This window comes from Silene latifolia, chromosome 2 (assembly GCF_048544455.1).
Source record: "Silene latifolia isolate original U9 population chromosome 2, ASM4854445v1, whole genome shotgun sequence".
NCBI classification, from domain to species: Eukaryota; Viridiplantae; Streptophyta; class Magnoliopsida; order Caryophyllales; family Caryophyllaceae; genus Silene; species Silene latifolia.
The window spans coordinates 13445682-13458003 of NC_133527.1; the positions used below are offsets into that span (position 1 = coordinate 13445682).

The 12322-nt window shown below is 38.2% G+C and overlaps 1 protein-coding gene across 2 annotated transcripts; it reads left to right on the plus strand.

The window, feature by feature from the left end:
- The first annotated feature begins 5075 nt into the window (after positions 1-5075).
- LOC141642298 (protein TIME FOR COFFEE-like) lies at positions 5076-11873 on the plus strand. Of its 2 annotated transcripts, none has more exons than XM_074451071.1 (11): positions 5076-5449; positions 5552-5914; positions 6009-6178; positions 6270-6802; positions 6899-6959; positions 7050-7148; positions 7403-7736; positions 7862-7934; positions 8265-8334; positions 8505-8855; positions 9207-11873. In XM_074451071.1, the coding sequence occupies exons 1-11, from the start codon at positions 5344-5346 to the stop codon at positions 11307-11309; spliced, it is 4263 nt and encodes a 1420-aa protein (XP_074307172.1). In that variant the 5' UTR covers positions 5076-5343; the 3' UTR covers positions 11310-11873. The 2 variants fall into 2 exon arrangements, with proteins under 2 accessions (XP_074307172.1, XP_074307171.1); XM_074451070.1 differs by having other exon boundaries at positions 5104-5467.
- Positions 11874-12322: the final 449 nt, after the last annotated feature.

A 12322-nucleotide genomic window follows, 5' to 3' on the forward strand; every position in this document is an offset into this window, starting at 1 on the left:
CTTGGTTCGGTTTTTCTTCTTTGTGCCCTTTGCGTCCCTTGATTTTTATGTTCTTCGGGTAATGTGTAAAGTTTTTTACTTTCGATTACCGCTTTCATTCGCGAGGATGTTATGGGTCGATTTCGATTGACCTAGTTTCATTTCTTTATCAAAAAAAAGTGAAATTAAGCCCTATACTCAAAATCTCATGAGAAATTCAAATTTATAATAGAGAGTATTATACAAAGAATTATCGAGGAAAAGCAATAGATCGGCTTATACGTATAAGTGTGATGATACCTGACCCGTTTTAATGTTAACACGGCTATACAACTGCTTTATAAATATAAAAGGAAAAGTAATTATTTTTATTTTAGTATTGGAAAAAAAATTACCGTAAATTATATACTTCCTCCATTCAACTCCACTCTACCTATTTGTATTTTGCACAAATATTAAGAAGGGTGGGGTTGGGTGGAAAATATTGTAAATAAATAATGAGGTATAATGTAATTAAGTGGGGTATGAGTGGAAAAGGGTGGAGTTTGATGTAAAAGTAGTGGGGTATGAGTGGTAAATATTGTAAATAAGTAATGGGATATGAGGACAAAATGGTCATTTGGCATTCTTTCTTAGGAAATAGGTAGAGTGGAGTTGAATGGATGAAAAAGGAAAGATGGTAGAGTGGAGTTGAATGGAGGAAGTAGAATTTAATTTGATTACAATTACTCCTTATTTAAACCGAGGAATTTGACCGGTTATAATAAAAGTCCAAAGAACGATATTTTTTATTTGCTGCAAAGTGCCAACAAGAATCCTTTTGGATCGTCATGTCTCTAGTTTCTTAACCCCGGTCATTTTCCATCGTCTAGTCGACTATTAGCCATTTTCGGTCATCATTTTTTTAATCCACTTTCGACTTTTAAATTAAACCCATAAAATAGGTACTATTCATTTATGAGAGATTCAAACTTAGGATTTTTAAAATTAGTGTAATTAGCATAAGAAATTACTAAGATGACTTCAAATAAAACTTAACTAAGTTTTAACCTGTGAAATTCACGGGTCTCCTTTTATGATTTTAAATGTACGCTTAATAATAACAAAGATATATAGCTGATTTACAAAGCTATTATTTTCAAATTATTAACTACACATGAACTATACGTATATTGTATTTATTTTTATTAGTATAATAAAGACTTGAAAATTTCTAGATAATAATTTGTAGATGACGATGAGCGAGTGGCGGTTTAGAGGTGGTTTGGAAGGGTGACCGTCCGGTGAGGGACTCACGGTGGTTTGGAGCTTAAGGGTGCTTTCATCAGTCTTGTTCTCAATCTTATTTTCTGCTTAACTCCGATGACGATTTGACGGGGTTTATCCAATTTATGCGTCATTGTCTGGCTTAATTAATTAGTGTAGTTGGAATCGTCTTCCTTCTTGACTTCAAGTTCACTCACATCTCTCCCGATCATTTGCATGTTCGATTGTTCAATTAATCGGCCTCATTTTTTTGTGAATTGTGAAGGATGAAGATGAGTCGCTTGGATCTGTATTTTATAGGGATTCTCTTAGAGTGTTTTGAGAACTAATTAACTATATTTTTGGGAGGATATCATACATATCTCATTCACACTTCATTGTGAAATGATTTCTACTTCCGTTGATTTAGAAATCAGTCATTTTTTTAATTACATTAACACTCACCTCCCTTAAATAAATAACGACAATCAGTTCTCAAACTTTAGAATTTAAGGATTAGATTACTTGCTATAACTGATTTTAGAATATAATCTCCATGATTTTAGCATTTGACATATTATTAATTTTTGGAAAACTAAAAGAGCAATATACTATTCCAAACAGTGAATATTCCATTTTGAATATGGAATATCCTAATCCAATTCAATATACCAGATTTTTTTTTTTATGGTTTACTGTGGGTTTTTTTTTCAATTATTTTAATACTCTAATATAGCGACACATCATCCTAAAATGAAAATTTGTGATGCTATGTCAGTTTTTTGGTAACTGCATTAAATAAGTATATGATATGATGATATGATGATTACTGAAAATGGATTCTCCTCAACTCTAAAGGTAGGTTTGTATTGAAGTCGTTCGCTTGTTCACCGACTAGTACCCCTACTCGTGTTAGGGAAAACTAAACATAAGGAAATACATAAGTCGCTAAATGATTCATTAACCAACGTCGCTAGGTCAATAGAGCGACTTGGTTTTAATTTTTTTTAATATATTTTTCTATTTATTTGCAAGTCATTACGTCGTTGAACTACCCAGCGACTTAAACCCTAAATTTGCAAGTTGCTAAATGGCGTACTCAGTTGCGCAATTTACATCTCTATCCTACGTGAACCCATTATTAATATTTTTTTGCTTTAAACACCATTTCTAAACTATCTAATACTCCATATGAAATACATGTGTTTCTTATCTTAGGACTTGACAAGCTTAAAAATGCCAACAAAAATTAGGTGGTGTTGTCTAAGATATACGTATTTCTCAAAACATTATAATTTCAAGATGACTTCGTTTTCGTAAATACCCTCTCAATTTTGTCATTTTTTACTCGATTTGCGACAAAGTAAGTGTACATCTAATACATCATATAACTACGCTGTTTACAAAGAAATTTTCAAATATTTGAAGTTTTATGTGATAATTGATATAATGTAATTTTAATTATATTAGATGATATTGATTGGGGTTATATTTTGAATTATAATCATACTGATTTTTTTTTCAATATTTATGTATTTAGCGAATTGCTTCTTTTTTCATTAGTGCACTATTTTATACTGGTGTAAAACTAGTAAGAACTACAATAAAGAGTAAAGTGTTGTTTTGGAGCCTCTTGTAAAACAAGAAAATTGAAAAATCTTGTGGATTACAAAATGAAGAGTTGTTTGATTGTCATTTTTTGGTAAAATGTTGACATTCAACATTCGTAGATATTTACAATGCCTACATAATCGGAAAATTGGATTACATACAAACCTTATGTAATTGACAATTCACATGGAATTCAGCACCTATGTTCGCAACCAAAATGTTTTGACCGGTTTCACGTGAATTTTCTATAGAAAGATAATTTACATAAATTGATTTCTTTTTGTGGCATTTCAATTTATTGATCAACCAAATAAACTTTATTTTGGATCGCAATGAATAATAAAATAAACGAAACAAACGGGATAGAACATATTGACTCTAACAAAATGAAAATACCCTTTCTCCTAGATGTTTTAAGCGTACTAGCAAGAGTTTCAAATGTCGTTTAATATTGGATCTAATACGAGTTTATTTCTTACGCAAATACTTGTTTAATACGAAGGTACCCGTCTTAATTTTTGATGGTTATACTTTTCGATTTAATCTAGATTCGAACGGTCAGACTATTGAAGCTGCAAAACTCTACCTCACAAATTTAAACAGTGCTGCATTTATTAGTAGAGGTGGAAAGTGGACCGGCGGACTTGGTTGGTGGGGAGTGACTAGTAAGCCCGAGCCCACGCCACGTGCTAGGAGTGTGCGGACAAGGTTGGTAGGGAGTGACTAGTGAGCCCGAGGCCAGACCACGAGCTAGGAGTGTGCGGGTTGGGGGCGTGATAACACTAAATCGACCAAGCCATACGTGAGGGGATGGTGGGACAAGCAGGCATGCAGGTTCAGTGTGTGGGTTGGAGTTTTTACGGATTGGGCTACCATTCACAACCCGAGCCCAGGGCGAGGGAAAACACGGGTTGAGCGGTATTAGGGGTACATGCTGCCGGGTTGAAGTTGAGTGAGGCTGGATGGGCGGACCGAGCTGGCCCGCGCATTTGTCCACTTTCTATTAATAATAGAGCATAAATGACCAATATCTTTTAAGATGTGCAATAAAATAATTTTAAAAGTATTTTCAATTCGACTTTAATATTGTAAATGTCTCTTGTATTTTGGTATACTTTACTAGTATGATGATGATATGCAGATGCAATCTACATAATATAAAAGCTAAGATTTTTTTTAACTTTTGATTGATGGTTGAGTTTTTACATGCAGGCCCCCATGTTTTGTTATTCTATTTAATTACCTCCCTATTCAACACAATTCTTATTCCTATCTCTTATTCTTATTTTAATTATTTATGTTAAAATATAAGTTAGAATGTCATAATTTACATACATCAAACGAGTCTAACATGTGAAATAGCTTTAATATAATTCGAATAAAATACGGTTGTATATTATCTAATATTCAAATCTAATATTTATCAAATATTTGAATCTTCAAATATGAACTATTTATATTGTCACAGTATTGAATATTTAATCACGCTTAATTATATGTTCATGTATATAATAATAGCGTCTGCTATTATGACCCGTGCATTTTTTGCACGGGTATAAAACTAGTCGAAATTACGAAAGAGACCGTGACGGCACAAGTTATTATAATCATAAATAATACTCCCTCCGTCCCGGTCAATTGTTGTCCTTTGGTTTTGACACAAAGACCAAGGAAAGATGAGAGGGCCAATAACTAATGACAAGTGGAATAAATTGAATGAGAATGATCAAATTACTCATCAAATTCATTCTTAAAATAGAAAGGACAACAAATGACTGAGAGACCCTAATATAAAAAAAGACAACAAATGACCGGAATAGAGGGAGTAGACAAATAAAGGAAATGAAATATTTTTGTAAATTTACCGAAAATGTGGAAGATGTAATAGAATAAGTACGAACATTATTTTTTTATTTTATAATATAAAAATAACCAAATTGTCCGCATAAAAAACCGACAATAGGATTAAAATAATAAAAAAAAACAAGGAAGATTGATTAATTAGTGGGAAGATCGGTTGTTGATGAGTAAAGATTGGAAGCTTATAAAAGAAGAAAGATATTCGAGCCACGTGGAGATATGTTTAATGCCACGATGGGGTACCACTCCCCACTCACAATACTCTATCCAACGCCTTAGATCTGTCCAACTCAGCAACCACCAATCTCCACCGTCCGATCAATCTCACAACCAACGGCCACGATTAAAAACGTACGGGAGCAGATAGATCCAGGCCCTCTATGACTGTCTAGGGGTGGGTTAGGCAGTAGCAGCAGAGTTAAAAAGTTGAAAGAGAAATAAGAAAAGGGTACTACTACTCTCTCCCTCTCTCTCTTCCTCCTTCCTCACATAATCATATCATTCTCAGAGATAGTTTAGAGAGAGAAAGAAAGTCAGATCTTTTAAGTTTACTGATTTTCTGAAAAATCTTAATATTTTTATTATTATTTTAAAAGGATTTAATTTAATTATTAGGGTTAATCTGTAGAGATGAGAGTAGATGAATGAATGATGGATAGGAATAGAGAAGCTAGAAGAGCGGTTGCTATGGCTAATGGTTTACATCGTCGTCGTCCTCTTCATCAACATCGGAGTTCTACTACTAATCCCGCCAGTTTACGTGATTCTCCAGGTATAGATCTATCTACCCTAAACGACGCCGTTTTTGTGTGTTGTTGTATATGTAACTGATGTGTGTTTTGTTGATGATGTACAGAGGATGATGGAGGAATAGGATTGCAGGAGGCGGCGAGGTTAAGAGATCGGACGGTGAAGGATAGAGATCGTGAGATTCGTGATAGAGAGAGAGATAGAGATAGGATGATTCGGAGTAATAATAAAAGGAGAAAAAGTGATGAGAGTTCTGATGATAGTGTTAATGATGATGAAGATTACGATGATGGCGGCGCCGGTGTGTCGACGTCGAATCACGTTCATGTGTCGTCACCTCCGGCGGCGGTTACTTTGAGTAGTCAACGGAAGAGTTATCCGCCACCGTCTAAGGTTTACCGGGTGGCTCCCACGTGGAAGGCGCCTGATGAAATGATCGGTGTTTCTATCCCTAGAAAAGCTCGTTCTGGTTAGTTCATCGGAAAATTAATTACTTTCTCAATTAGTTATTTTATTATTATTATTTTCGATTTTAATGACCGGTTTTTTTATTGGATGAACAGCATCGGCGAAGCGGTCGCAGGAGTATTGGAATTCGGGCGGATTATTAGAGTCTTCGTCATCACCGATGAGGTCAGACATGGTGGCGGCTTCAACAACAGCGAGAGTACCATCACCGTCGTCAGCTCCGATGTCGCCGTCGTCTTCAAATGTTTCAATGAAGAAGAAAATCGTCAGTCTCTATAACAAATTTAACAATTTCATCAACTATAGTACACTATATTTGATGTTCTGATTATTAACCAAGTTTTCTTTTGCTGTAGAAACCAAACGGACAGAAACACAGACCGCCAAAACCAACATTAAAATCATCACCGTCGATACAAGACGAGATTGAAATCGAAGTCGCCGAGGTTTTATACGGTCTAATGAGACAAACCCAAGCACCAGCGTCATCTTCAAAGCCAGAATCCGTGTCTAATGATTCACCTGCTGCAGCTTCTCTTTTTACAGCACCAAAGCGAAAGCGGCCACGGCAACATCCAGATGAAGTCCAACGAAGCACCACCATTTTGAAGCCGGACCCAAATCAGGCTCCAAAGCTCGAAACAGAGAAAATATTAGAGAATGGCGGGTTATCAAAACCAAACGACGTCGTAAAATCATCACCAGAACCAGCACCGGTGCCGAAAAACGGTATCGTATCAGAGAAGATGACTGAAGATACAGTTAGGAGAAGAGAAAATGAAATGGTGTGGTCAGCAGCAAAAGTAGAAGAAGTTTCATCGTCATCACCAAAGTTGGAATCTTCACTTAATCTTGATCGTGTCAATTCTTCCTCCACATCTACTAAACCGTATGTCACCCTACTTTTTCTTTTTTTCACTTTTTTATTAATTTATATTTTTCAAAAAATTTAATCTTTTTTTTTTTTTTGGTTGTTATCATGCAGAAATTCAACCCCTGTTGAGCAAGAAAATCGAAGGGGAGATAAATTCGAGATAGATCTCATGGTAGGATTTACTCTTTTTTTTTTTAATTAATTTTGGTGATGTGACAATAATTAATTATTTTTAAATTAATAAATTTAATAATAAAAACAGGCACCAGCTTCGCCGGAGAAAGAGGAGGAAGTGGGAAAGTACGGCGGAAGAGAAGTAAGAGATGAGAAGTCTATGGTCACAGATAGGGATAGGGAAACGGTGAGGGTCCCACCTCTTTCATCTTCTTTTTATTATTCTCATATTTTAATATTTTAATTTATTTTAATAAAGAAAAGAATATCAATTCTTTATAAAGTTTTGGATTTGTTGAATTGTGGTGGTTTGTCCAAATTTTAGTATTATAAATAGTATTGTTGGATGTGGTTGTGGAGTTGTAATGCACATTACTAGAAGTAAAGTTTAATTTTTTGACCCGGTCAATTAATTCCGGGTACTATTTAACAAATTGACAGGATACTAAATCCAAGCAAAATGAGGTGGAAGAAGATCACAAGTCAGTGAAAATCGACAGTGGTAGCGGTGGTGGTCGCGCGGAATTGAATAGAGGACCACAAGGTGGTGATGAATCCAAGGTGGTCCACCATAAGACGAAAATGTTGTCGTCGTCGTCACCGCCACCTCAGCAAGAGATAAAGCCAAATGGGAATGGGAAAGAAAGGAACTTGAGTCTCCAGCTTGATTTGGAGAAAACGGGTGTGAACAATGACAGGCAAAAGCAACAGCAACAGCAACAGCTTCCGAAAAACTCGATTAAAGATGATTGTAATTTAAACATTAAGGCTGCTGGTAAGATATTTGTTTAATCACGACTTTAATTGATTATTTTTTTTTCTTTTTATGGTTCCGAGGTTATTTCCAGGAATTAAGCAAGGTCATTTAATGGAGTGTTGTTTTATTTTGAAATTTTCAAGGAGGGCAGCAAAGTTCGGTGCCGTTTCCAATGTCAGTGCCTGCTGGATGGCATGGAGGGCTTTCTCCGATGGGGTACGACATCTTATCGTATTTATTCTCTTCCTTTTTTTTCGTTTGACCTTGTGTACGATCGTTGCATTCATGCAGTGTATTTACCAATTACCTTAATTATGATTGGATCCATTAAGGAAGTGCGTAACATAAAATGGAGGCCTTATATGAGCACTTAATCGAGTTTTTGTACTAATTTCATAGTATATTCATCCCCTCTTCTTTAGTCAAGTTGAAGTTTTCCATGATTCAATCACCAATGAGTAAAATAATGGAGTATATAGAAAAGGCGCAATTGTATAATTAAAAAATTAGCGGAAAAAATAACGCAATTATTGTATTGATGAACAGATATGTGGGACCATTGCAAGGAGTTGTATCAATGGATGGCACCACCACAATGGCACCTCCACCCATTCAGGTTTGTTTGCTTACTTTATTAATTAGTTAATATAGTATTAATAATGACTCGTTACTTTATTAATTAACTACTCTGTTATTGTCGTCATCATTAGTTTAATCTTTCCTTAATTGGAGGATTACTTAAACTTTGGACTTTGAATTTTGAATTGGTGTCATTAATAATTGCAGCCTACACCTCCGCATTTTCTATTATCTCAGCCAAAACCCAAGAGATGCGCCACTCACTGCCACGTTGCAAGAAGCATTTTGGTGCACCAGCAGATGATGAAGATGAGCCCTTTCTGGCCTCCAGTAGCTGCAGCTCCTCTATTTGGTGCGAAGTCATCAGCTGAGCTGCATTCTGGGAAAGGCGGTGTGACGAGCTCAGCTCAAGAGAGCAAAGCTCAGCCTTTGGCTTTCTTCCCTGGTCAGCCTCTGGTTAACAAGTCTGGCCAGGCTGCCAGTGTCCCCGAGTCTGCCCATAAAAAGCAGTTGTTGCTTCATCCCGGTTTACCTCCTGGAGCTGCCACTAACATGATGGTATGTTTTAAGTTTTTAACACAATTAAACTGTATATTGTTCCAGCTTTTTGTCAAAAATGGTAACCAAGTGTTCAAACTTTTTTTGTTACACAAACTCTTGGAGTGTGTGACGTCTCAATGTGTAACCAACCGTCACCCGTATAATATGTTGGGAAAATATAATGAATGTTCTCAAAACGTAGGCTCACTGTTTTTCTATTAACGAGTTGGATTTTGAATATATTTCGATTGGGGTCTCACATCTCTTCTTAATACGAGGCTCATGGACTTGTCCATCTGTCTACTACTTTTTCTCTACTGTCCTTATATTCAATTAGGATTAACCTTATCGTATGTGCGCATTTTTCAGAATGCCCCTGCTTTGTTCTTCCCAATGGGTCAACAACAGGCTGCTGCTTCTGCCCGTCCTGGTTCTGAGAAGTCTCCGCCAACGGCTAGTGGCGCAGCTTCAGCAAGTATGGCTACTTCGGCTCCAACGGGGGCTGCTGTTTCCAGTGCTGCTCCTGCAATGAGTTTCAGTTATCCGAATATGAATGGGAACGAGACTCAGTTTATGGCTATTCTAGGGAATGGTGCATATCCCTTCCCCATCCCTGCACATGTTGCGGCAGCTCCACCTTATAGAGGATCCCATCCTCAAGCCATGCCTTTCTTTAACGGCTCCTTCTACCCTTCTCAAATGCTACACCCTTCACAGTTGCAACAAAATCATCAGAATGCTACTATGTCTACTGCTGCCTCCTCGTCCTCTCACAAGCATTTGCAAAACCAACAGCACCGGTCCCAAGGAAGCAGCCCAACTGTTGGAAACCAAAATCCAAATCCGAGCATGCAGAGTTTTCAAGCGAATAAATCGCGAGATATGGGCGGCGAGGACAGTCCTTCAACAACAGCTGATAGTCGTAACAGATCCAACATGAATGTCTACGGTCAAAACTTTGTCATGCCCTTCAATTCACCCAACTTTGCTTTGATGCCATCATCTCTTAGTGCTGGTATCCCTAACAGTAATCATGGTGACAAGAAGCATCAGCAACAGCAGCAGCAGCAACAACAACAACAACAGCAGCAACAATCCATACAAGCAGCCTTTAGCACTCCGTTTCCAATGTCTTTCACAACTTTAAATGGTGCTACGACTCCTGGCCTTGATATTTCTACAATGTCACACAACCATGCCTTTCTTCAGAGCCTTCCAGAGGCTGCTAAATATGGCTATCAGATGATGGCTGCCGCACAAGCAGCTCAACAGGGCAAGTCCGATTACCGTGGCTCTGAAAACGGGAAACATGGTGTGGGACCAGCCACTGACCCCACCAATTTAGATGAAGAAAGAAGGGCCACGGCTTCAAGAGCTTCTGTGTCTTCAGTTGGGCAGTCCATTGCTTTCTCTAGAGATTCGGCCGAGAATGCCGTTGCTGACAGTTCAGCACGGAGTCTTAACCTAAAGCAGCAGCAACAGCAGCAGCAATCACAAATGCTCTTTTCTAAACAGCAACAATATACACCACCCACTGCTTCTAATGCTCGTAGCAAGACTCCGTCCGCAAGCAACGGGAATGTATATCCTGATCATTTCACTTCCTCGACCACTATGACTGCTAAGTTCCCGAGTAATTTATCTGGGTTTCCAAACGGGGTTCCCACTCAGTCCCAGTGGAAGAATTCTGTCCGGCCAAACACATCTCAAATGTCCTCTCCTTGTATTACCTCTACTTCTACTCCTTCGAATGTCAAGAACATTCCTCAGCAGCAGGGGAGGTCCCAACAAAGTCAAACCCACATCTCTTTTGGAGCATCGCAAGGGCTGCAAACACACAATAGCAGCCAAGCCCCGGTGGGTTCACCCTCAAATTCATCAATTTCTAAGTCGGCTGGTGGAAGCCCAAGGACAAGTGCTTGTGCATCTGCGAGCAACAAGTCTTTGGGTCAGCAGAGCAAGAACTCGCCCTCCCCATCGCTAAGCGCCCAAAAACCATCTATCCTGGGTAGTCCTAATATGATGTCAAGTCCAAGCACAGCAGGGAAGGCCCAGTCGCAGCAGCCACAGCAGCAACCTCAATTGTCGAAGCAAAGTATACAGCAAGCTCAACTTTACTTTTCCAATTATATGCAAGCCAACACATCTGCTGCAATGGCTGGAACTGGGTATTATCTTCAGAGGCAACAGCAGCAGCAACAACAACAACAACTACAACAGCAGGGTTCAAAATCACGAGGATCAACTCCCCCGACTTCATCTAGTGGGATGTTGTCATTAAGCACCCCAATTAGTTTTGCGAACACAGCCACATCTGATTCTTCAAAAGCTAAAGGTGGTTTGCACTCTCAGGGGATGTTCAATGCTGCTCAGTCTGGCCAGCTATTGCCTGCATCGTTCCCTTACTTAAATTCTGTTTCCCCGACAGTCCCAGCAAAACCTGCTGAGCAGAAGCAACCTGCAGGTGAGTGATAGCGGGAGCCTTTGGTCATCAATTTCCGATAACAAATTTTGGGGCCCAGGAGAGAGCAGTTCAAATGCGTCGTGGCAGAGCATGAGAAGATGCCTCCAGGAAATATTTTGGGCAAAGTGATGACGATGATTTGCTAGATCTGTACTAGCAGCATCGGACTTGGATAAACCCGCACGAAAGATGATGTACTGAATCGTCACTGTCACGACAGGTTGTGGTTATCAATGTGAACTGCTTCAATGGAAGAACAATGGTCGTCCCTCATTTTGCAACGGCGGGAAGGGTATGAAATTCCTATTTTCTGATGAACTAATGAACTGATCTAAAGGACACTTTCTTCCATCTTGACGAAAAGCAAGTTTCGGGTAGATTTGCCCTGTTTGTCTTTATTCTTTTATATTGTTACGTAGATGAGATATCGCGGACATATTATGACTAGAGTTCTTAAATTAAGATAGTGCAGACATATTCAGAATTAGAAGATCTTACCTTGAAAATTAAAATGATTCCTATGCTGATTCTTGGTGACTTGAGAAAAATCTTCGTATTTTTTTTTGCCGTGATAACCCTTTTCTACTGCTATGTGACTACGTTCTACTTGCTCCTGCTCACTGGTCCTAGTTATTTAGGACCATTGCGCCCAAAATGCCCAATAAATGTAACCCTTTCGAGCTTTAATGCTGCTCGAGACTTGACACGACCAGAAGGTACCTAATACGAGAGGGAACTCTCTTTTAATGTTACCAAACCTCCAACTATAGATTTAAATCTATATATCCTGTAAATCTGATACTCGTAACAACTCCACTGTTGCTACGTTCTCCGTAATTTTTATTTGCCTTCTTTTGGTAATGGCATGGACGAGTAGGTATTTTTTTTGGTTAATCCGCAACATGTACTGAATTGGTCGCTCATTTGCATGAACCAGATCCTCTCCGTTTCTTTAGTCCATTTCCATTCTCTATTTTTTTAGGGTGCAATTATATTTGGAAAAAAAAACTTGAGGTAATGG